The sequence below is a fragment of the Molothrus ater genome, chromosome 4 (assembly GCF_012460135.2).
Source record: "Molothrus ater isolate BHLD 08-10-18 breed brown headed cowbird chromosome 4, BPBGC_Mater_1.1, whole genome shotgun sequence".
Taxonomy (NCBI): Eukaryota; Metazoa; Chordata; class Aves; order Passeriformes; family Icteridae; genus Molothrus; species Molothrus ater.
The window spans coordinates 69,883,777-69,906,271 of record NC_050481.2 but is presented as its reverse complement, the minus strand read 5'-3'; the positions used below and the strand labels follow the sequence as shown (position 1 = coordinate 69,906,271).

At 50.4% G+C, this 22,495-nt stretch overlaps 2 protein-coding genes across 6 annotated transcripts in view; one reads left to right on the top strand and one right to left on the bottom strand.

The window, feature by feature from the left end:
* Positions 1–22,495, top strand: part of MAVS (mitochondrial antiviral signaling protein) — a 129,679-nt gene that overhangs the window by 32,342 nt on the left and 74,842 nt on the right. The window lies entirely within an intron of this gene.
* Positions 1–22,495, bottom strand: part of RNF24 (ring finger protein 24) — a 30,034-nt gene that overhangs the window by 2,517 nt on the left and 5,022 nt on the right. Inside the window, exons 1-6 of one of the 4 annotated variants that reach the window (XM_036382944.2) lie at positions 21,144–21,264; positions 18,829–18,911; positions 9,407–9,556; positions 3,423–3,465; positions 2,555–2,596; positions 200–279 (exon numbers count right to left, since the gene is read on the bottom strand). In XM_036382944.2, the coding sequence (XP_036238837.1) occupies positions 200–279; positions 2,555–2,596; positions 3,423–3,465; positions 9,407–9,549 (308 nt within the window). In that variant the 5' untranslated portion in view covers positions 9,550–9,556; positions 18,829–18,911; positions 21,144–21,264. Of the gene's footprint in view, positions 1–199; positions 280–2,554; positions 2,597–3,422; positions 3,466–9,406; positions 9,557–10,866; positions 13,054–18,828; positions 18,912–21,143; positions 21,265–22,495 lie in introns of those variants that run through there. The other 3 variants (XM_036382948.2, XM_036382946.2, XM_036382947.2) reach the window with 3 other exon arrangements.

Genomic DNA, 22,495 nt, shown 5'->3' with positions numbered 1-22,495 from the left:
TTCATGGGATTACAGACTGGCTTGGAAGGGATCCATGAGCAGCACCAAGGCCAAGTGCTGACTCAAGGGCATCCTACAAGTCACACCCCGGCTCCCCAAAGTGTCACTCAGTTCTGCAGCTGCTCCACGTGCCCCAGGTGATCCAAAGGGGCTTTTCCTGCCCCTTTTTCCTTTTCCTGCCCCTCCTGCCCACACTTACTTCCTGTGGAAGGCATGTTTGCAGGGACAGATCCCCAGCTCGTCCTTGGGCTTGAACTCCTCCAGGCACACGGCACAGATCTGCAGGGGGGATGCACAGGGAATCTCAGTGCTCAGGGAGCAACATTAAAACAATAAAAATGAAATAAAACTACCAGATACCAGCAAATAAAAACTACCAGATGGCTGAAATCATGGAAATTTGGAATGGTTTGGGTTGGAAAGGACCTTTAAAACCATCCAGTGCCACCCCTTGCCATGGCAGGGACACCTCCCAGTGTCCCAGGGTGCTCCAAGCCCTGGCCAGCCTGGCCTTGGACACTTCCAGGGATCCACAGCTTCTCTGGGCACCCTGTGCCAGGGCCTTATCACCCTCAAAGGAATGAAATTTCCCCTAAAGCCTTCCTAAATTTTTCTGCCCAAGCTCCAGGATCTCCCTTTCCTGCTGGAAGGGACCACGGAGCCTCCAGGGAACAGCCCCAGAACTGGGATGTGTTGGAGGTTTTAGGGTGCAGAGGGATGGATCCACAAGGGAACAACCCCAGAACTGGGATGTGTTGGAGGTTTTAGGGTGCAGGGGATGGATCCACAAGGGAACAGCCCCAGAACTGGGATGTGTTGGAGGTTTTAGGGTGCAGGGGGATGGATATTTGAGGTTTTAGGGTGCAGGGGGATGGATATTTGAGGTTTTAGGGTGCAGGGGGATGGATATTTGAGGTTTTAGGGTGCAGGGGGTGGATGTTTGAGGTTTTAGGGTGCAGGGGGATGGATATTTGAGGTTTTAGGGTGCAGGGGATGGATCCACGCTGCTGCCTGCTCCCTGGGACTGGCTGCATCCACAGGGACACCTCTGGGAAAAGGCAATGGGATTGTTGCCATGCCTGTGCCAGGGCTGGGAAAGCTGCTGGCTGTTTCCTCAGCCAAAACCTCCTTCACCCTCCCAGCCAATTCCTCTTGGCTCGTTTTGGATATCCCAGGGGGTTTTGGATATTCCTGGGTGGTTTTCCCAGTCTGCCTGGCCTGGGATCTCTCAGTGCAGCAGGGCCAGGTGCAGCTTTTGGGGTCACCCCCTGAGGATCACACATCCTGAGCTCCCCCAGGGCCTGGGAGAGGCAGAATGATGGGAAAAGGGTAAAACCAGAGGCAGAGGCAGGGAGGGAAGGGCTGGGTGGGAGCTTTCCCTGCACAGGGCTCCAGGCAGCAGCCCCATCCTGTTGGAAAATTCCCACCCTCTCCTCTGCTTTCCAGAAACACTGCCTGCAAATGCCAAACTACAAATACCCAAACATGAGATTTTTTTTTGAGCTAAACCCTTCCAGGCTTTTCCAAATCCCAGGGAAGAGCTTGAACAGCTCTGTCCTCTTCCCCACAAAGGCCTGGTCCTCCCCAAAAGCTGGGAGAGCTGCAGACAGCTGGGAACAGAGGTGGAGGAGGGCTGAGCTTATTGAGGCCATTCCCGGCTCTGGCACATTCCCAAATCCCTCCTCCAGCCCATTTCTCACCCCAGGAAGTGCTTTGAAGCCTGTGTGCCGACAAAAACCCACTGCAGGTCGGTTTAAAGGGAGTGGATCAGAAATAGGGGCCTGGAACAGGGACTGCTCACAACCCCGGGGCCCTTGGGGTTTACCCTGGGGGCTGTGGGGAGTGGAGGCGCAGGATAAAACCTGGGATGGGCTCTGCTCAGGGGATTAAAATAAAATAAAACAAAACAGTGGTTTAGAAACAACTGGAGCTGGTGCTGAGCAGATGAGCAGCCTCGTGCCCGGATGTGGGTGGGCATTTTTGTTACCTCTAGAGAAATAAATCAATCCAGGCAGTCTTTGACTGGGATTTCAGCAGATTCCTGCTCAAATTCATCAGGGAAAATGAACTGTGAATAGAAACGCTCAGCCCCAAAAAGCCTGGAAGGCCATGGAGATAAAGGAAGGTGTTTGAGCCCTCGGGGGCAGGGAGGGAGGAGGGATTGGCCTCTTGCAGGAGCCGGGGCAGGGCGTTTATCCTGATTGCAGCTTTCCATGGGCTGTGCTGGGCACTGTCACGCCCCAGAGGGGACGTCCCTGCTCAGGGACACTGTTTATACACGGCCCAGACTGCCCTGGCCTCCCCTTATCCACAGCTTCTTATCACTGCGATAAGAAGAACACAATAAATAACAATAAAGATGCAGGAAAAGCCAAGGGGAGCCAGGAGGAGGGACAGGGTTTCATGCAGAGTTTTGCAGAGATCTTTCCCCATTTCCAAAGCCCAGCTGGCTGCATGCTCTGCTCCCAGGGGAGTTGGATTTGAGGGTTTGCCCCCCTCCTCAGGGTGAGGAAGAGGAGGGTGAGGGAGTTTCGTTGCCCCAGGATGTGCTCACCTCATGGAGGTTCAGCTCCTTCACCTTCTCCTTGAGTATGACCTGCAAGGCAAAGAGCTGGGGTCAGGACTGAGCTTCTGCCTTCAGCATTCCCAGGAAAAATCTCCATAAAGGGATCACACTGAGTGTCCCAGCAGAACTGGAACCCCCCAGTAAACCCAGCACAGGCAGGGAGCACAAGGGGCCCTGTGCAGGGACAGGAGGAGGGGAAAGATAAAACCACAAGGACCAAATCCAGGAGCTTTCCTCCCAGATTTAACCCTCCTGGGCTGCCATTTCATCTTTCCTCCATCCAAGCTGAGCACCTGGAGAGGGCTATAAATGCAGGACAACTGTGTGCTTCCAGCCCAGCTCCACCCAGCTTCCTGCACAGATCAAGGGGTCAGAGGCAGAAAATCCCACAAATCCTGGAGAAAACAGGACCTGGAAGCAGCAGCCTCACACCCACCCCTGGGCTGTGTTTGTTTTAATGTGTGGGTGCAGGGAAGAGCTGGGTTTGCCATGGAGCTGCTCCCTGGAAAAGCCCTGTGGCTTCAGGGATTTGGAGCAGCCAAATCCAACCCTGGGAGCAGATCCAGACCCCACAAAATCGAAGTTTGGTGACTGGGGGAGTGATGCTGTGCAGTGGGTGAGGCTGGAGAGGCTGGGGTGCTCCAAAGGTGGAGATGTTCCCACTGCTCAGAACCTCAGTGGAAAACTGGGAGACTCAGGGATGAGCAGGTGAGGGATGGTCCTGGGGGTGCCCAGCTGGTAGGGGACAATAAAATCAGCAGGGACAGGGCCAGAAACCTCCCAAGGAGAGGAAAATTGATGGATTTGGCACTAGGGAGAAGGGAAGGGAAAACAAAAGTTAAGAGGATCATCTCACCTGTTTGTAGGCGTAAAGCTCCTTGTGTGCCTGATGCCTGAGCCTGCAATGAAACCAGGGAGAAACGTGAGGTCAGGCAGAAAAATCAGGATTATTGTAATAGCTGAAACATTCCACTCCCCTCCTTTCCAGCTTTAACATGTTATATTTCATGTTTTTTATTTCAGAAATGAGAATGGCCACAGGAAATGACATGTTTAGGCAACATCCAGATCTCCCTGTTGCTGGCAGGGCAATGTCTCCATCCCAAAGCACACAACTCCTTCCTCCCTTATCCCTCTTTTGACCTCTCTGATTTTCCAAGCACACATCAACCACATAGTTAAGACCAGAAAAAGTGGGTGAGAAAATCACTGTGTGCCATGAATCCTCTCAGTTTCCAACCACTTCTGGTTGGCAACAGCTCCAACCCTGAAAGCAGCACTGTTTTTCAAGGCATGGGGGCTCAGACTTGAGGGAAGCTCTGCTCCCACTCCAGCAGGGACAGGGAAGGAGACCCTGCCCAGAGGTTTCCACCAAAGCCCCCATTATGTTGCACTGGGCTCCTCAAATTCAGCTTTATCCTCAATTCTAAAATCAATCAGACCACATCCACTCCTGGAGCAGAGTGAGAGATGGAGATGAATGGGATGGGCCTGTTCCAAGAACACCTGCTGCAGTGGCAAGCCCAGCAGGAATTTTAGGCCACAAGCAAAGTGCTGGTTCCATCCCCTCCCTCCCCAGCCTCCAGAGTCAGAGCCAGCAGAGAGCTCCACAGGCATCTGCTGGCTGGAGAAACCCATTATGCTCCTAAAATAAATATACTTAAAATTAAAACAACCAATATTGCCTCTCATTACCAGACATGGCATTTAATAAAGTGCTTGGAAAACTCAGGAGGGAAGTCCCCAGGGCTGAAGAATTGGCCAAGGACTTTCAATACAGAGTCAATGTGTGGCTGCAGGGCTTGGAGAGCCACAGGAATATTTTCCCCAGCCAGCCCCGAGTGATTTTAGATGGGAAACCCCCTTGCCTGGAATTTCTATTCTGCAAAAATATTTTGAGGGCTGTCTGAAATCCCTGGCTGCTTCAACCTGAGCTTCTAGGGGTTTTCCAATCCCGCCACGCTGCAGTGGGGGAGGTTATAAAAACGGGATGGAAAAAAATTTCCTTCTGTCTGACACCCTCCCACAAAATGTTGTGGGCATGAGAAGGTGAGGGATGGGTAAAAATGAATTTTCATGCTGCAGGGAGAGATGCATAAAGCTCCTGAGTCCCAAATTTCACAGGGAGCCATCCAGCATTGCTGCCTGGCAGGAATCTGCCTGCAGAACTATGGAAAACACTGCAGCAGGCAGAGAGGAGGAGGAGGAGAAGAGGAGGAGGAAGAGAAGGAGAAGGAGACTGGGGTCTCATCCCTCTGGCAGTGACCCTGAGCAGAAACATGAGCAGAAGATGCAGGAACAATGGAGGGAACAGGATGAAACCGGCCCCAGCCGCAGGGATCCACGCTTATGAAACACAGATGGGGACGAGCCAGGCTGGAGACACAGGAAGGGAAAACTGGCCTGGAATGGGAAGCAGCTTCCCTGTGTATGGAGCACTGAGAGGACACCAAGGGGTTGGCCCCCATGAGCCAAAGGAGCACCCTGGAGCAGTGGTGGTGGTACCAGTTGGTTTTTCTGGGTCTGGATTGAAGGCACTTGAGGAAGTGTTTATTATTTCTTATCAGTAAAACAGTCTCACTACTGTGAGTTCTGCAGATTTTCATCAGAAGGCACAAAATGGCCAACAATCTCTTGTTCCAAGGTCTTTTAAGACTAAACTATCCAGTTAAGAGCTGACACCTGGATTATTTTCCCTTTTAACCCAATAATTGATCCCACAGCCCACAATGCAGACTTTTCTGCCCAATTACAAAATGCCACCCAAACCCATGGAGAAGGAAGAAGAAGCATGAAGAAGAAGCCCAGGATGACACCCTGTGCCCTCCATCTTGCTGCCATCCACAACACACTAAAAATCCCAAAACCTCAATTTCTCACCTAAGTGATACACCTGCACTGCTCTCTAGAATCTATTGCACACTTTTGTGGGTTCCAGTCTATCTTGAAGTCTGGGAAACTTTCTCCATGAATGAGGGTCAGAGTCAGTGCTGCCCTGGGGGTCAGGGCACCCCAGAGCAGACAGAGAAACATTCCCTGTGTGCCCTGGGTTTCCACAGAGCACTGGTGGGGAAGAAGTGACCACGTGGCTGTGGATGTGCCAGGAAGCACAGATCTGCAATGCCCTGGGTTGCTGCTGAGCTGGACAGGGAGATTTTCCCTAAAAAACTCCTCCCTGGAGGATTTGGGGAGCAGCAGGAGCACATCTGGCGCTGAAGCGTGCGAGCTCAGCGTGCTCCTCCTCGCTCCCTGAGCCAGGATCCTGGGCCAGATGGGGCCTGGTGCAGCTGTGAGAGGAGACCCCGGATCCTGGCAGGCTCTGCTCCCTCCATCCATCTGGTGTCAAGTGCTGTGACTCCCCAGGAATTCCTGGCAGATGTCTGCCCCAGATAAGGGACCACACAGTGCCTGGCTGCTGATCCTGTGCGCTGTCACCCTGCTCCCTGCAGGAACAACTGCCTCTGCTGGGCTCTGGGATCTCTGCTGCAGGAGTGGGAGCTCCCTGCCTCTCTGGGTGACTCAATCACCTACAGCACGTGAACAACTATGGGGATAAATTGCAGAGGAAAAATTTTTTTGCAGGTTTAGCTCTGAGATTTCCATTAGATGCTTTATAGAAGGAGAAGAGAGGCCCTGGGCACTGGCTTTTTATCCCATCACTGTGTTCTGTCCCCAGCTCAGCCAGGCTCCTTGGGCTCTTCACGGAATCACAAAATTGTTTGAGTTGGAAAAGCTCCCTAAGATCATCCAGTCCCCCAGCACTGCCAAGGCCACCACTAATGCATGTCCCCAAGTGCCACATCCACATGGCTTTTAAATCTCCACAGGGGTGGGGACTCCAACACTGCCCTGGGCAGCTGTGCCAATGCTTGACCACCCTTTGGGTGAAGAAATTTCCCCAATATTCAATCTAAAGCTCCCCTGGCCCAGCCTGAGGCTGTTCCCTCTGCTCCTGTCCCTGTTCCCTGGAGCAGAGCCCGACCCCCCGGCTGTCCCCTCCTGTCAGGAGCTGTGCAGAGCCACAAGGGCCCCCCTGAGCCTCCTTTGCTCCAGGCTGAGCCCCTGCCCAGCTCCCTCAGCCTCTCCTGGGGCTCCAGACCCTTCCCCAGCTCTGGATCCTGGCAGGTCTGAATGCAGAAAGAAACAACCCTATTAAAAAAAGACTTTTTAGGTGCTGTGTACCCTGAGCCTGGCAGAGCCTTTGAGCTGCTCCAGGCTGGGCAGGGATGAGCCCTGGATGATCCCCAGCAAAGCACAGAGAGAGGATGCTGCAGAACTGACCCACAGTGAGGGTGGCACTGCTCAGCTCAGCATCCTTCTGGACTGGGCTTTATGGCACCAAAGGCAACATGAGTTTATCACTTTCATTAATTCACCAGAGATCAGACACGACCAGCTGCCTGCAAAATCTCATTTCCTTGTTCTTCCTTTTTTATCTGTAATTTTGCTGAGCAGAGGCAGCAGCCATGAGGGACCTGAGCTCTGACCTGAGTGGTTTGCAGCACCAGAAAAGCTCGAGGTTCACCTGAACAATACACAGGCAATAATGATTTTTGTTGTGAAACTGGACTCTTGTTTTGAGCCAATCCAATTAAAAATGCCACTTTTCCTTCCCTTGGAGCAGACAGCACAGCCTGTATTGACACAGCTGCAAAGCACAGCCCATGTCCTCTCCTTCTCCAGCACATCTTTTATTTAATGCCATCAGCTCTGTGATTTGGGGTGAATACACTTGATATTGGCCCTTCCACACTCTGGACGCCTCCTCAGCTGGGGATGTGGGGAGAGCTGCAGGGGTTGCTCTGATCCAGAGCAGGAAATGAGAACCAGGGCCTGAGGGTGGTGTCACAAGCCTTGCTTGGTGTTTGCCAAATATCTGGAGATGTGGAGTTATGGGAAAGGAGGGAGAGGAAGGGCTGTGTTGATGCTGCACCTATGGGAAGGCCAGGAGCTGCTGTTACCTGCAAGAACCCCCACAGATGGAAGAAGAGCCCTGGAGCTCTGGAGGGGACCACCCTGTCCCTTCTGTTGGTCTCTCTGCCCTTACAGGTGGGTGGTCCTCATCCTGTTGTCCACCTACAATGCTTCCAAAATTCAGACTTTTATATCCCAGCTGAGCTGAGATTACAGAGCAGCTTCCGTGGAGGTGGATGCTCCTGGGACACTGGCACAGCTAAAAGCCACAGCACAGCAAAACCCTCCCCAATGGGGGCTGGAGGATCCTGTTTTGGTTCTGTTCTGCCAATAAAAGAGCTGAGGGAGGAGGGCTGAAGAGCCATTTGTAGAGTCTCTCTAGGGTTTTGAGCTATAAAGGGATCACTGGATGACCTAATCCAAGTCCACATCTATCATGGGTTGCTAAATAGCACCTCAGGAACAGGAGCCAAAACGTCTGGTCCAGAAAGGTCCTCGGTCTTGATTGAAAGGCGTGAGGAGACTGAGGATTTGCCACTTCCTTGCTGGCTTCTCTCACCGGTTACTCACCCTCTCTCTCTTACAACACGCCTCCAGCTTCTAAATTTAAAGATTTTCTGGCTTGACCTTCCAGACATTACTCCTTGTTGTTCCTTCTTTGGGGCATAACACACCCAGCGAGTGCCCAGGAAAATGCTCTCAAAGTGCAAACACCTCTGCAATTTTCTAAGTGAGCCGTGTAGACTCGAGCTTCACCTGAGCAAAACAAGTCCTTGAGCCCTCTGAACAACTCTGGTCTATTTTCATGCACATTCAAAACACAATTCTCATAATTGTAAGGAAAAAAATTAAGATATGATGGCCAAGCAGCCCAAATCACCCCTCAGTAAACCCGGGTTTGGGATCATCTGCATGTTTGATGAGGTTTTGCTTCATACAGAACTGAAAATGGGTGGGAATTATCAAGTATTTAGAGGGTTGACATTGAAATCTCATTTCCCTGGTCTACAAGAGCAGGATAAAGTATTTTCAACACCCTTTGGATAGATAACCTGGTGGGGACTGGCTGCTGTGGTGCAAGGAGAGACTGGGTACCTGTTTTACAGGAACACAGGGAAGGGATGTGATGGATGCACAGCTTGCAGGGAGCTGGGGCCAGCTGGAAAGACAGAGGGGAAGGAAAGGGGATGGAAAAGCTGGAGAGCTCTGGGAATGCAGAATTTTGGGTACCATTGCTGGCAGAATGATGACCTCTGCTCCCAGGCACAGGTTGAAGCACAGCTTCCTCCCATCTTGGGTTATCAGCACAGCTCATCTCCATCCCCACCTCAATTCTCAGGCACTGTGGTTTTTCTCCACTTGCCTCATTTTCCCTTCATCAGAAAGAGTTTCTCCTCTCAATTAGCAGCCCAACAATCTCCCCAATGGCCCATAAAATAATTAAAACAAGCCCCAAACAGGAACAACCTTTAACCCTGCCGTCCTGCTCCCCCATTGCTCAGATTAACACATCAACTCTGCATCATTAATCTCCAAACTGTGCCGTTGAAGGAGCAATTTGTGTTCAATCAGCAACGGAGCAGGTATTAAACATTCCTTAGGCACGCAGGACACGAGTTACTCATTACAGAGGGAAATGTGTTGAAACATTAAGCAGAAAGCAGGGACCATGAAACATCCCTTTCCAGGTTTTCTGAGAAGCTGACCACAATTCCATACCTTTAGTAGCAAATGTGCCTCTCCTGGTTTTAAGTGGATAATGTCACTGTTTTGTGGGACATCAGGCTGACACAAGATGTGTCAAGGAAATTGGTGCTGCCAAGGAAATAAGGTGCTGCCAATCCTCTTTTTGGGATGGAGGGATCAGTGATTGGGCCTGGGAGCAGGGAAGCTCTTGGGGAACATTCCCTTACAATATTCCCTTACCTGATCAAGTAGCAACAGAAGAGCAAGCTGAGGATGAAGACGAAGATGGCTGTGCCGAAAACCACGATGTATATGTTGAGAGGAAGGTTCTGGAACCCGATGTTCGGCATCCTGAAACTGTAATGCTGGAAGTCTGAGCTCATGGGTAGGCTGTGGAGACAGGGAGAAAGCACAGGGATGTGTCATTCCTTAGGGATGCACTTTGCAGACCACTGGTCCCCTGAATGGATGTGGAGGGGGCTGGAGATCACTTCTCACTCATCCCCCTCCTCCTCCTTGCCCAAAACCAAGTTCCCATCCTGGTAACCCTGAAAACAAAGCAAGGCTGGATCAGCTGGGGCTCGGATTTTCCTTCTCCCACTGTGAGCTTCTCCTCCAGCTCTTTTCCTTTCACACATCATCCTTCCAAGTTAACCACTGGATGAGATGGAGGGTGGGAATTGCATCCAAGCAGCCCCAGCTGCAGCCAGCATCCCTCAAACCCTGCAATAACTTGGTAAAAATACTGAAAGCAGCCAGGAAGCCTTGGAGCAAGTTTGCCTTCCCTTCCCCTCCAGTGGTTTCCAAGACTGACTCCTCATTCCATAGAAATCCTGCACCAAAATCATCAAAGATGAAAAGGAAGAGGACAAGGACATTCCCAGGACACACAGTAGTGCCGCTGAGAGAAATTATGGGGACTCTGTAAAGGAGGCTTTGTTTTCCCATCTGAGATGCAGGTTTGGTGGTTTAAGAGCACCTCTGCAGGTTTCAGCTTTGCTCCTCAGCACAGCCCCAGGCTCCTTCCCCCCAGGAAAGCCCCGAGGCAGCAGCGAGAGGCAGCCAAGAGGAAGAGGCAGCAATTTTGGCTGTCATGTCCCACGTCTGGGACCCGTGACCAAAACCTCCCTCCCCTTGGAGAGCCCCAATTAAACCCCGAGCAGCTGTCTGGGATAAGGATTTCAGCAAATCCTGTCCCCCAGGATTTTAATTGCTCTTATTTATTATCTCTTATCTTCCTATCATTCTCTGAACCATTTGCCCTCAGATGATCACAACCGTTGCTGGCCAGGCACAAAGTTCCCCTGCCCCCAGCTTAGAAAAGGAAGTTAAAAATACACCTTGTTTTCCCTTCTGCCCACGGGAGAGCAACGTGTGATGAAGTTTTACAAGCAAGGAAAGTACCTGCAGTCTGAGCCCTGTTTCCCAAATAAAACCACCAAGGGATAACAAAACCCTCCCCTGGAGCAGGGAGTTTTCCACGGTGCAGTAATTGCACAGCTCCTCATTTTGCACGGGGTGGGAAGGCGGTGGGGAAACCGCAGGATCTGAACCCACACCCGCCGGGGAGCGATGCTCCAAAATCCAAGTGTCCCCTGAGAGTCCCTTCAAGCAGCATCCTCACTCCCAAATCTCCTTTCCCCCTTTTTTCGCCAAACCCCGTGAGCTTTCCCCTGACTTCCCACGGGGAGCAGACTCACCTCTCATCCCGGCTGCCTCACCGGGACTGTCCCCTTGCTGAAGGCAACATCCCTGCCAGCCCCAAGCACCCGCCCGGGAGCCTCCCTGCTCCGGCTGCTTTCAGTTTCCTCCCTCGCTGGAAGTTTCGAGTCGATTTCTGGTAAAGCCTGGATTTGATTAAAGCCTCCAGAGAGCAACACCACGCATGTTCAGAACCTCTCCTGGCCAACGTGGAAACGCTCCGAGAGCTCGGGGAGCCGGCACATCCCCCTGCCAGCGCTGGTGGGGATGGGATTTTATAGCCCAGCAACCACCCAGGAGGCAGCTCACGCTCCTCCACCGACGCCTGTTCCGCTCAGCTGAGCTGGTTTGCTTTGCAAATCGATTTTAAAAAGCCCAATCCAGCCCCCAAACCTTTGTTCCCAGCTCTGGCGGAGTTAATGCGCAGCTCGGGGCGGCGGGGCTGGGTTTGGGTTTCAGTGCTGTGGGTCAGAGGGATTTGGGACGGGTCAGGGGCTCCCCTCGGTCACACTTGGGGCATGAGGGTGTTTCAGCTGGAGGACACTGCCCCACCTCGCCCTCAGGGTGACAATCACTGCCTTTGGCCAAGGCTGGCTGCCTCCAGCTCCTCAGCCACCCCAGAGAAATGTCCTCAGTCTGGGAAAGCTCCAGGTGAATTTTTGCAAAGAAGGAGAAACAACTCTTGCAACTCTTGGCAACAAAACCAAGCAGCACTGGACTGTAGCTTTTCTTCCCTTTACAACTCTTCTAACTTGTGATGCTCTTCTCAGCAATCCTACTAAGAGATTCTGTGGCTATGGAACATCCAAGGCTGCTTTTGGGACAGCAAATTCCCAGAAAAATTCCTCATGCTCGTGTGCACCTGAGCTGTGCTGCTCTTGCAGCAGTCCCCACATCCATGAGCACAGCTAGGAACCATCACAGCCCTCAGCAAATGGACAATCAGCAGAAACAGAGCTCAGACCAACCCCCCAGCACCCCACTATCCTCTCCAATGGAACCATTTCCCTAATATTTTGCCCCAAAAGAATGTCATGAACGCAGCCATGTCCTACCTGCCAGCCATGTCGTGGGGGCTCAGCCTCCTGGAGACAATCCTTCTGTCCCCTGTGGTGCAAGTCCAGGGAATCCCACACCAGATTCATCCAACCCCGGTGTGAAACAACCTTCTCCACATTGGAGCTGCCCTGGTCCTCCCTCCCTCCCTCCTGCTGCAACAGCTGAGAAACGTTACAGCAAAAAACACCGAGGTTAAAGGGGGAAAATCAGTTAGTCTGCTCAGGATCCAGGAAACTGTTAACTTTAAAAGACTCCAGTGAAATCTGATGATTTCAAGCAGCCAAGCTTTGGGGTTGGTTTTTTTGGTTTTTTTTTTTTTTTTAAGGGGAGTGGGGGGGAGGGAACTGTATTTTAAGCTGCTTCAGATTTGCAAGGGCGCAGCCAAAAGAAATAAAAAAGGAGCCATAAAGAAGGATGAAAAGTTTCTGGTGCAGAACAAAAGCCTCCCTGTTGCTCTCTCCATGGTCAAGGCATCTCAGAGCAGAGAAATGATGCTTGTGGGGCATCCACGGCCCCCAGCAGGCCCCTGAAACCCCTGGGATGGGGGACATAGGCTGCACACAGAAAAGGGGGCACTGGCACAGGTTGTCCAGAGAAGCTGTAGCTGCCCCTGGATCCCTGGAAGTGTTCAAGACCAGCTTGGATGGAGCCTGAAGCAACCTGGGACAGTGGAAGTTGTCCCTGCTCATAGCAGGGGGTGGAATGAGATGAGCTTTAAGGTCTCTTCCAACCCAAATCACTCCATGATTCTGTAATTCCACGATTCTGTGAAAAATAGCAGGGAACAATGGTTCCTTGTCCTGAGATGCAGAGAGCCACAAATGGCAGAAGAACCTGAGCTCCTTCCTTACACCCTCCAATGACTCAGCAACGTGGGGCCAACAAGCACATCCACATTTCTCCAAGGAGGACAAACCCCAGCTTTAATTAAAAGCCAAAGTGCTGGTTAATGGCCCATCGAGCAGCCAAGGAAGGGAGTGTCACAGGTCAGCGAGCTCCAGCGTGGCAGGGCTTTGATTACAGTTGGGCTGTGAAAGGTAAACCTCCCCAAGCCACGTCCCAAATTAATCCCCATCAGAGCCACAGCAAGCCCTTAATACGTGGGGCCAACCTTGTACACAGAATGCTCCTCAGGAGACCTCTCAGAGATTAATACAGCATGCAATTGTCTGCTCACAGCTAGAGAAACTGAGGCAGGGAGGAGGAGGGCAGCGAGGCAGAGCTGTGGTCCATGAAGCCAGGGGGTGACACCAGGGATGACACTTTAAGTAATGCCATGGGCTGAAAGCTGCAGATTTTTGCTTCCCTGCTGCTTTGCCACATGGATTGGAACTGTGTGCTCCTTCCTGGGGTTTTACTTATTAAAAGGAGCTGCTTGTCCTTTTTTCAAAAAAAAAAAATTTATTATTATTTATTTATAACATTAGTGCATAAAGGGGCCATGCATGTACTGTGCATCCTCACACCTAAATACAGCCCCATGCTGGGTGGAGCGGTGGCTTCTGCCTCTGCTGTTGTAAATAAACTCCTGTTTTTAGAGGGATTTACTTTATGTTTTCAAGACAAAAACAACTTTCTCCACGGGGGTTCAAAGCAAACTCAGCCTCAATCTCCTCAGCCATTAACTGGATGGAGCTGGTGGTTTGGGCATCCCACCGGCCAGGCTGGCAAAGCCAACTCATCTCCAGGAGCTTCAAACACCCAGCAGAGCCAGACACAGGCAGGCCTGAAATCACGAATCTCAGGGAAAAGGGAATGCTAAGCCGTGGCCAAACTCCAAGCTGGAATATTTTATCGATGGGAAAGGTTTCAAGCGGGCGTGAACGGCGTCTCGAGTTTCAAAGGCGTTTCGCAACGTGTTTCAGACAGGTTTAACCAAAAGCGTTATTAACTGGTTGAAAGTTAAACTGGGAGCAGCTGACAAGACCTTTCTGAAACAGCCCAAGTTGTGATGCAAAGCAGGGTATTCTTCCATGGAATGGTTCTACAAGAGGAAGGTTATTTAATGGCTATGACTAACGGGATAATATTTAAAAGAAAAAGATTCTTCCAGGTGTTAAGAAGCGGCAGCCAGAGACGCCCTCGTTTAACTTGCAGGCAAAAAATCCCCCTCGTGGACCCCAAAAGCAAAGCAAAGCCCTGACCTCAAGCAGCTGGAAGGAATTTCCTTCAGCTCTGTCTCTGGAGCTGGTCCAGAGCCAGGATCTGCAGCGTGGTGATGGGAAAATCACAGGCAGCTGCAGAGCCAGCCCCAAACCAGCATCGCCGTCACCCTAGAGATGCCACACAGCTGCATCATGGAGCAGGGGGAAAACTCAGTGCTGCTCCAGCCAGGAGGGATGGCCTTTGCTGTCCAAAACCAAGGAACAACAGGATTGAGCATGGGGGGAGAACAAAACCTCTTGGCATGATGCAATTTCAAAGAGCTACGACGCTACCACGGGGATGCCACATCCAGTGCCAGCTCTGAGCAGCCAACCTGGCCCAGATCCTTCACAAACCTGGCAGGGAATGGAGGAGCGTGAGGGATGGTGCAAAGCTTGGCAGGATTATTGATTAGGGAAGAGGGAACATCCCAACAGGTCCCTCACACCACAGGCAGAGTTGTACCAGCATCCAGCAAAGCCTGGCTGGGGTGATGCAGCACCATCACAGCAACAGAAAGAACTTCTGGGTGTCAAACAGTACAAAAACCACATTTGTTTCACCCACTTTGGCTGCCTGCAGGTTTGGGGGTGCTGGTGGGTTTTTGTTGTGTGCCTGGACATCCAAGGAACCAAACTGACCTCCAAGAACAAAGGGCTTTGGACCTTTGATCCCTCCTCCCTGAAAGCGGATCCGATGTTTTTTTTGAACTGGAATCAGGAAATTTCCTGGCTGTGTTCCCCAGCAGGCTGACACCAAACACAAAACCTTAACCCTCTCCACTGCCTCTGGGCAGGGGACACAGAAAGTGACGTGACAACACGACAAAGCAATTGGAAAAAAAAAATAGGAAAGTCTAAGGAAAGCAACATCCGGCAGCACGACTGTACTGCTGCAATTTCCAGCAAGTCCTTCTGATTCCAGGCAGTTGAAGAAACAATTAATCCCAGAACTTTAAAACTGAAGAGAACCTTTAAGTGGGAAAATGTTTTTGCTACCACTGGCAGAGAAATGTGCAGAAATGGGTCAGCTGCAGCTCCCATCACCCACTGTAAAGTCAAGTTCTTTCTCCTGGCGCCGTTGGAAAAGCAAACCAGAGGTTTGCTCAGGGCTGATTTTGCAAGTTCCAGGAAAACAGGCGAAAATAAATAGAAAAAAAATAATAAAATCAATAGGACAATTTAATACAGTCTGGAGGAGGGGGGAGCAGAGTTTGGAAGAGAGCCCTGCCTGAGCTCCCATCAGGGATGAGAACTGGGAATCACTTCCCAGGAGGGTTTGAAGCAGAGCTGGCAGAGCCTCTCTGAGAAAGGCTCACACCAGCTGCCCAAGGACAGCTCCATTCACTGCTCAGAGATGAAATAACACTTGAGGAATTTTTCCCCTTTGGCCTTGGGGATTTGTAATTATTTTTCCCCCCTTTTCCTGGCATGCAGTTCCAACGTCAGGAGCCAGTGAGCTCACTCTTCCTCCCCAAAGTGTGGTGGGAAAGGATGTGCTGCTGCCTCCTCCTGCCCCCAGCCCTCTTTGTACTCCTGAGGTGAAAAGAGGAGGCAGGAGCCATCACTTCCCTTTATGGGCTGATGGTGGTGGGACAAACATTATTACATTTGGGTGTATTTTAGCCCAAAAAGAGCAATAAGAGCACAGGCAAGTGGGAATAATCTCCCATCTTCATTTGTGGTAGGTTTTCCTTGTTCACAGTGCTCCCCAATGAACAGGTTCCTTGGGGAACATAGATTGGAAACTCCATGAGAAACACTCAGCCTACACAGCTGAAGGGTCAGAGCAAAGAAATTGATCTTAAACACTCCAGGGAATTTGAAAAATTCCTGGGTGATGACACAGAGCTGTGGGAAGCAATGGGGACTCCCAAAATATCACAATTGGAAGAAAAAAAATAAAAAAATCCCACTTTGATCAAGTTGTCTTCAGGCTGAACCAAAACCAATCACTTTCCATGGAGCCAAAGAGCAACTTGCCCTCTGCACTCTAATACTGAGAAGCAGATGGATTAAACAACTTCCTAAAACCCTTTTCCCCCTCATTTCCTAAGCTCCTTTAATGAAGGAAAAAAAAATAATGATCACTGCAACACACAGGAATCAATAATCCTACAAAACCCTGCTGGAGATGAGCACCCTGAACCAGTGATGGGATCACAGCTGCCAGCAGCCATCCTATAAAGGCAGTTGGAGGAGCCAAGCACAATTTGGGAACAGGAAGGCAGAATGATCTAGTTGACACTAAATAAGGTTGCTAGGTTATGGATTTTTGTGAGGGGGGGCATAATCTGAAAGGGGATCCAGATGGCTGCAAAGCCTTGTGGTGGAAAAGCAGCATGAGGCCAGAGAGGGAAGAATTCCTCTTTATGCTGCTGCTGTCTGCTCCTGGATCCTGGCTTTCAGTCCTCAGGAATGCACTCTGTGGACCCTTTAATTTGCACCATTTATATTTGAGGTAAAAATTAAGAAGGGTAGCTGGATGGAGAAGAGTGAAAAAGCTCATGACTGGAAACTGGGGAAAAACAGTCCCTAAACAAATCCCATGGAGCAGCCATTCCCCTAGGCCCCCTTTGATCCAGCCAGGTTTGGATTTTACAGTCCTGACAGCCTGAAAAAGGCTTCAGGGAAACCCAGACAATCCCAAACCCCAGCCTGCTGGGAATTCACACCAATGCCACGTCACTGCTGTTTCCAATTTTTCCTGATACTTCCAAAAAATGAGCTGCACAAACAGTCCACCCTTTCCTGGTTTTGACCCAAGTACTGGGATTTAGGGGAGCATTTTTTTTTTATCATTCCTTCTCCCTTGCTAACAGAGACTGGAATGGTTTTGTAACGCTTCAGAGAGTCCAGCAAAAAAACCTCCTGGGAATCATATGGAAACAAGACAAAAACTGCTTCATCTCTATGGGACTGGCACAAAAAAGGTGGCTGCAAGGATGGAAAACCCCTCAAAATTTAGTTGGGAATGAAAATGGAACTTTTCCACAGCCAGACTTGCACAACTGAGGTGCTTGAAGAGAAACATCCACCAACCAACAAATGCATCTCCTCCTCTGTCACAGTCCCAGCACCAAGGGTGATGCCATGGGATATCATCCTTCTTCCATATTCTCCAGGAACTGTGGCCTGACCTTAGTGGGGTGCAGAAAATGAAGGGACCTTAGTGAAGCACTGGCACAGTGGATTCCCTATCCCTGGAAATGTTCAAGGCCACATTGGAGCAACCCTGTCTAGTGGAAGGTGTTCCTGCTCATGGCAGGGTGTGGAATGAGGTGGCCTTGAAGGGCCATCCCAATCTAAACCATTCCATGATTCTGTGATTCTAAAATCCAGGTGGAGCCATACCCCAGGAGTCTGTAACCAGGAGGTGATGGACAACCAGGTGTAAATTTTCAACACCACCTGCCCACACCTCTCCTTTGCCTAGGGATGCTGCTTCTTACAGGGGTTCCTCAAAAACTGAGCCCTAAATAAGCAAAACCTCAATTTACAGCTGTGCTGCCGATGCACAACTTGTTTTCAAAATTAAAAAAAAAAAAAGCAAACCAAAGCAAACACCTTTTGTGAGTTACTTAAAATTTACATTTTTCTCCAACTGACTGAATGACTGAACAAAACCTGCTAAATATTTTCTGAGAGCTTCGAGGCTACAAAGTTAAAAACCACCAGTGGGAATTTCGTGTAACAGTTTACTGTCAGATCTCCACGAATTCCCCGGGTGCTGAATCGCCTACTAGAAGGGAAAATATATGAGTGGCACTAAGGAGGTGGCTTAGCAACGAGCAGGCTGGCAGCTTCAAGTGGCTTTTTAAAGGTCAAGAGAGAACACGGTGCCTGGAGCCCTCACGTTCCATTTTTTTACTACAATTTAATGATATTTCTGGCCAGCCCGGTTATTAAATCGCCGCCTCGCACCAGCCAGCCACACATCTGTTAAACCCAGGCTTTAAATGAAGACTTTCCCCTCCTAAATATCCCCTTTCAACCCATTCTCACCTTCACCGAAGTGAAAAGCTTTGTCGGGATGAAACACAAGGAGAGGTCCCACCACGGAGGGGATTTTTGGGAGGTGCTGCTGAGCAGCATCATTGAAATTCAGCGGGAGAAGCCGGTTTTCCTCGGCTCTGCGGGGGCTGCCATGTTAAATCACATTTGGATTCACAGTACAAGGCTGCTAAAATACCACCACGGCGCCTATTGGCACATTTCAATGAAAACGCCGTGGCCTCATTAGTAGAGTGGAAATTATGAGCTTGTCTTTGTATATATTTAAAAGCTTGCCTCTGAAACTCTACTGGGTCGGGGCCAGGAATTCCTGGCTCTGAGCTCCTACCACTCTGCAGTTCGGGATCGCCTTGCTCACACAGGTCAAGCGACCACGCAGCCATCGACCCGGGAGAAAAGGCATTTAAAAAGTGCCCTGAGGGGAGAGGCAACAGGGTTTGAACTAAACCCTCCTCCCTGTCAGCTCCCTGCGAGCTGCTTAGGCAGCAAGTCCTAATGAAAGTGCAGGCTGTAATTAAGAGGATGCAGGAATGTGGGTGTGTGGAGTTTCATCCTGCTCCCAACAGTTGGGGTGAGAGCATCCTGTCAGCCCAGAAGCACCATTCCCCTCTGGGGATGGACCACAAAAGCCCAAATCCTTTAAAATGAGGGGCAAAGTCGTGAAATAACACGGATCTGGTCCTCTCAAGATGGGAATTTGCAGGTCTCTGTGAAGGAGAACTTTAGGCTCAGCTCCCTACTTACCTGCACGGGCGCCGCAACGCAGCCAAGCCACGCAAACCCAACGTATCTGCTTGAACAGCTACCGTGCTTTGGTACCAGGGATGCTGGAAGAAAAGAGAAAAACACCCTAAAAATTGCACAAAAATCCAGAGGGAGCAAGGCAGAGGATGAAGACGTGGTTTTTAAATGCTTGGATTCTAGGAGGCTCCCAGAAATTGCTTCGGCTCTTGGTAACAGCACAGAGATCCCCTTTTAAAACACGGCGGTGACGTTGAGCGGCATCGAAAGAACGGGGGGGGGGGAGGCTTGGCTAATCCTCACAATTTTATAAGCATCTGAGACACTAATCCCTTGATCTCATTGAAAGGGATTAGAATTACTCCCTTGCCAGGAAATTTAAGAAGTTTTCTACCAGATGTAAACAAAAGCACAGAGCAGCCCGCAGAGATGGCTGCCACACAGCGAGTCCTCACAGAGAAATCTGCATCTGGGCTGGTTTTGGGGTGGAAAAGGGGGATTTCCAGCCCAGTGCTGCACAGGGTTGTCTGGAATGATGTGGGTATCCAAGGCAAGCCTGATCAGTCCATCCACAATAGGCTCAAGACAGGATCCCATCGTGGGCAAGCAACCTGCCAGGGCTTCACAGCTCATCTTTGGGCTCCAACTCTTATGGAAATGGATGCTTCAGCTAAAAAAAAAAAAAAAAAATCCATCCCAACCACCTGACTTGTTCTGCATTTGCCTAGGAAAACATCATTTTAATAATAAGAATAAGAAAAAAATATCTGAGCAACAAAACTCAAGTTGTGCCCAGCTACACAGCAGCCTTCATCCACACAGCTCTGTGGTAATGACCTCTGGGTTGATAAGGAAAATATAACATGGAACCCTCATGGAAACAGACTGGGATCTGCTGCTACCCTCACAATGAGTGAATCATAATACTGAAGAATAAATTATTTCATTTAGAAGATGAGGCAGGCAATGTGCAATCTGGGGTTTGATATCAATTTGCTACTAGGTTGGATGTGCCAGCTCAGAACATCAAAAGCTGAGATAAATCAAACCTAGAGGAAGCAGAAAGGATTCAGGGGATCCTTTGGAGAGGAAATACAACTTTTGTTAGAAAACAGAAGTTTTCTAAGAAAGAAACGAAACTTTTGTCAGTGCTTACTTCTTTCCTCTTTTAAATTCCATCCAAAAAAGAAACCTAAAGGGACTCAAGTTCCAACCTCAGTATAAACAAGACCACAATTTCATCAGCTTGTCTTAGAACCCCTCCTTTTGGAGGTGCCTGAAAGGATGGCAGCAGAATTCCTCTTCTCCAGCCCATTTTTCTGCAGGACCATATCATTTTTAGTTTTTAGGCACAAATACCCAGCATCCCCACTGCAGTCCCATCTCCCAACTCCCTGCACACTCTTGCTGCCAGCTTTGGCATCAAAGGCTGGAATAAACCACCTGATGTCAGGCTTGTCTGCAGCTCCATCCCTCTGCCCTGGCTGCAACACATCCCAGGTCTTTCCCATCACCTCCTTGACCTGCTCCTCCTGCTGCATCACTGGCAGCTGCATGGGGAAGATGCTCCAGGAGGAGGAGGACACAAGGAGGAAGCTCCAAGAATGGTCAGAAGCACAGGACAGCTCAGCATCCCTCAGGCAAAGCCACAGTTGAGAAAATGATCCATTTTTCCTGCTTTTACTCCCAAAGTGCCACCCCCAAACAACACTCAGTACAATGGTGAGGCTCTTTTGGTGTGAATGCCAAGCAAGACTGGGGTGCAGGGCTCAGGTGACAGACACCCAACCCACAACAGCTCCACCAGACAGGCTCCAGCCAGCTCATCCCAATTTATTCAGCCCTCAAACCACCCAACATCACACAATCCCATCCCACTTCAGATGGCCACCACCACCACAGCCTCCAAAAGCCTTTTATTTTACCTCACACGCCAAGAGAGAAAAACACCGGGTCTAAGGGGTCTAATCCAACACTTCTCAACTAAAAAGCGAAAGAAAAAACCCCAACCCCGCAGCTTGGTTTGAGCAGAGCCAGGAAATTGCCTCGGGGGAAGCCCAGCCTGGCGACGGGTTTTTACAGGGAACAATAGGAAAATGGAAGTCGCTAAAGCACCGAGGAAATATTTGCCTGCTCGGGACAAAGCTCTGCGAGGAGAGAAGTTGAACTCGATCCCTACAATCCGAGAGCCCCGGTCAGCGGGAGGCACGATCCACTCCATCCACTCGGGTGGATTTGTTGTAGTTGAAGTTGTTGGGTGGGAACTGACCCCTCCAACCCAGTTCTGATGGGTAATTTGGCTTCACCCACTTTCTTACCTGCCGGGCTGCTCCTCCTGGATTTCAAGGACCAATGGGAGAGCTGAAATGCCCTGGTTTAATGCCTGGGAAGCCGCACGGTCACGGAGCTCTTGTGTTTTCCCCAAAATACTCCCATAAACCGAGAAGCTGGGAAACTCACTCCTTCTGCACAGGCTGGGAGAGGCTGGAATCAGGAGGGCAGCTCCCTCCTGCTCAGCACTTTCAGTTTCTCTCTCCAAGCACTCTCCTGGCACAACTTCCTCTAAAGCGCTTTGCGAGTGAAAAGCTGCATTAGTGGTGGGATTAAATCCTCTGAGGGGATAATAAAATCACAGAATCATGGAATCGTTTAGGTTGGAAAAGCCCTCTAAGGATAACCCAGCACTGCCAAGGCCTTCACTAACCCACGTCCCCAAGTGCCACATCCTCATGGCTTTTAAATCCCTCCAGGGATGGTGACTTCAGCCCCTGCCACGGAAAAAGTGGTGTCAAAGGCCTTGCCAAAGTCCAGAGAGACACACCCACGGCCCCTCCTTCACCTGCCAAAACAGGTCACCTTGTCACAGCAGGAGATCAGGTTGGTCAGGCAGGACCTGCATGTCACAAACTGCCACTGGCTGCTCCAGATCCTCTGATTGCCCTGTTGGTGCTGCTCAGGGTGATCTGCTCCTGTCACCTGACTGACAGCTCTGTAGTTCCCAATATCCTCCTTCCTGCCCTTCTTGTAGCTGTGTGTGCCACATCTGCTCACTTCCAGTCAGCTGGGACCTCCCAGTTAGCCAGGGCTGCTGGGAAATCATGGAAAGTTACCCCCATCCATTGCAGCAATCCATTTGTTTGAGTCATCCCACATGACTCTCTGCTGGCAACCATGTCACAGCTTTCCTGATGCACAGTGGCTTCCAGATGCTTCTCCTGTTGGTGACCACGCTGTGGGTGCTGCTGCAGGTGCACTTCAGTTGGGTTATCAATCCCACCACCTTTTTGGAGAAGTCCCAGTTCCCAGACCATTCTTAGGGGCTTTTCATGGTTTCCAACACATCAATAACCCCTGTGGCTGTCACATGGATCTCCATCCCCTGCCTCCATGCAGACAGCACACTGAAGGACATGCTGTCCCCCAAATATTGGGATGGGCCTCCAGGATTATGCCATGCAAAGATCCTTTTCCCCCTGGGAGCCAGGAGAATCCAAGTTCTTCAGCAGTCTTGGTGTCCTGCAAACCCACCCAAAAACGAAACTAAAGCCAAAATAAGCCTGGAGAAGTCATTCCTTCTTGCTCCTCACACTCACAGTCCTGAAGATGAAGCAAAAAAAGCAGGTTATCCCTGCCTAGGCTTCCCAGCACCCTGCCCTCGCTGCTCCTCCTG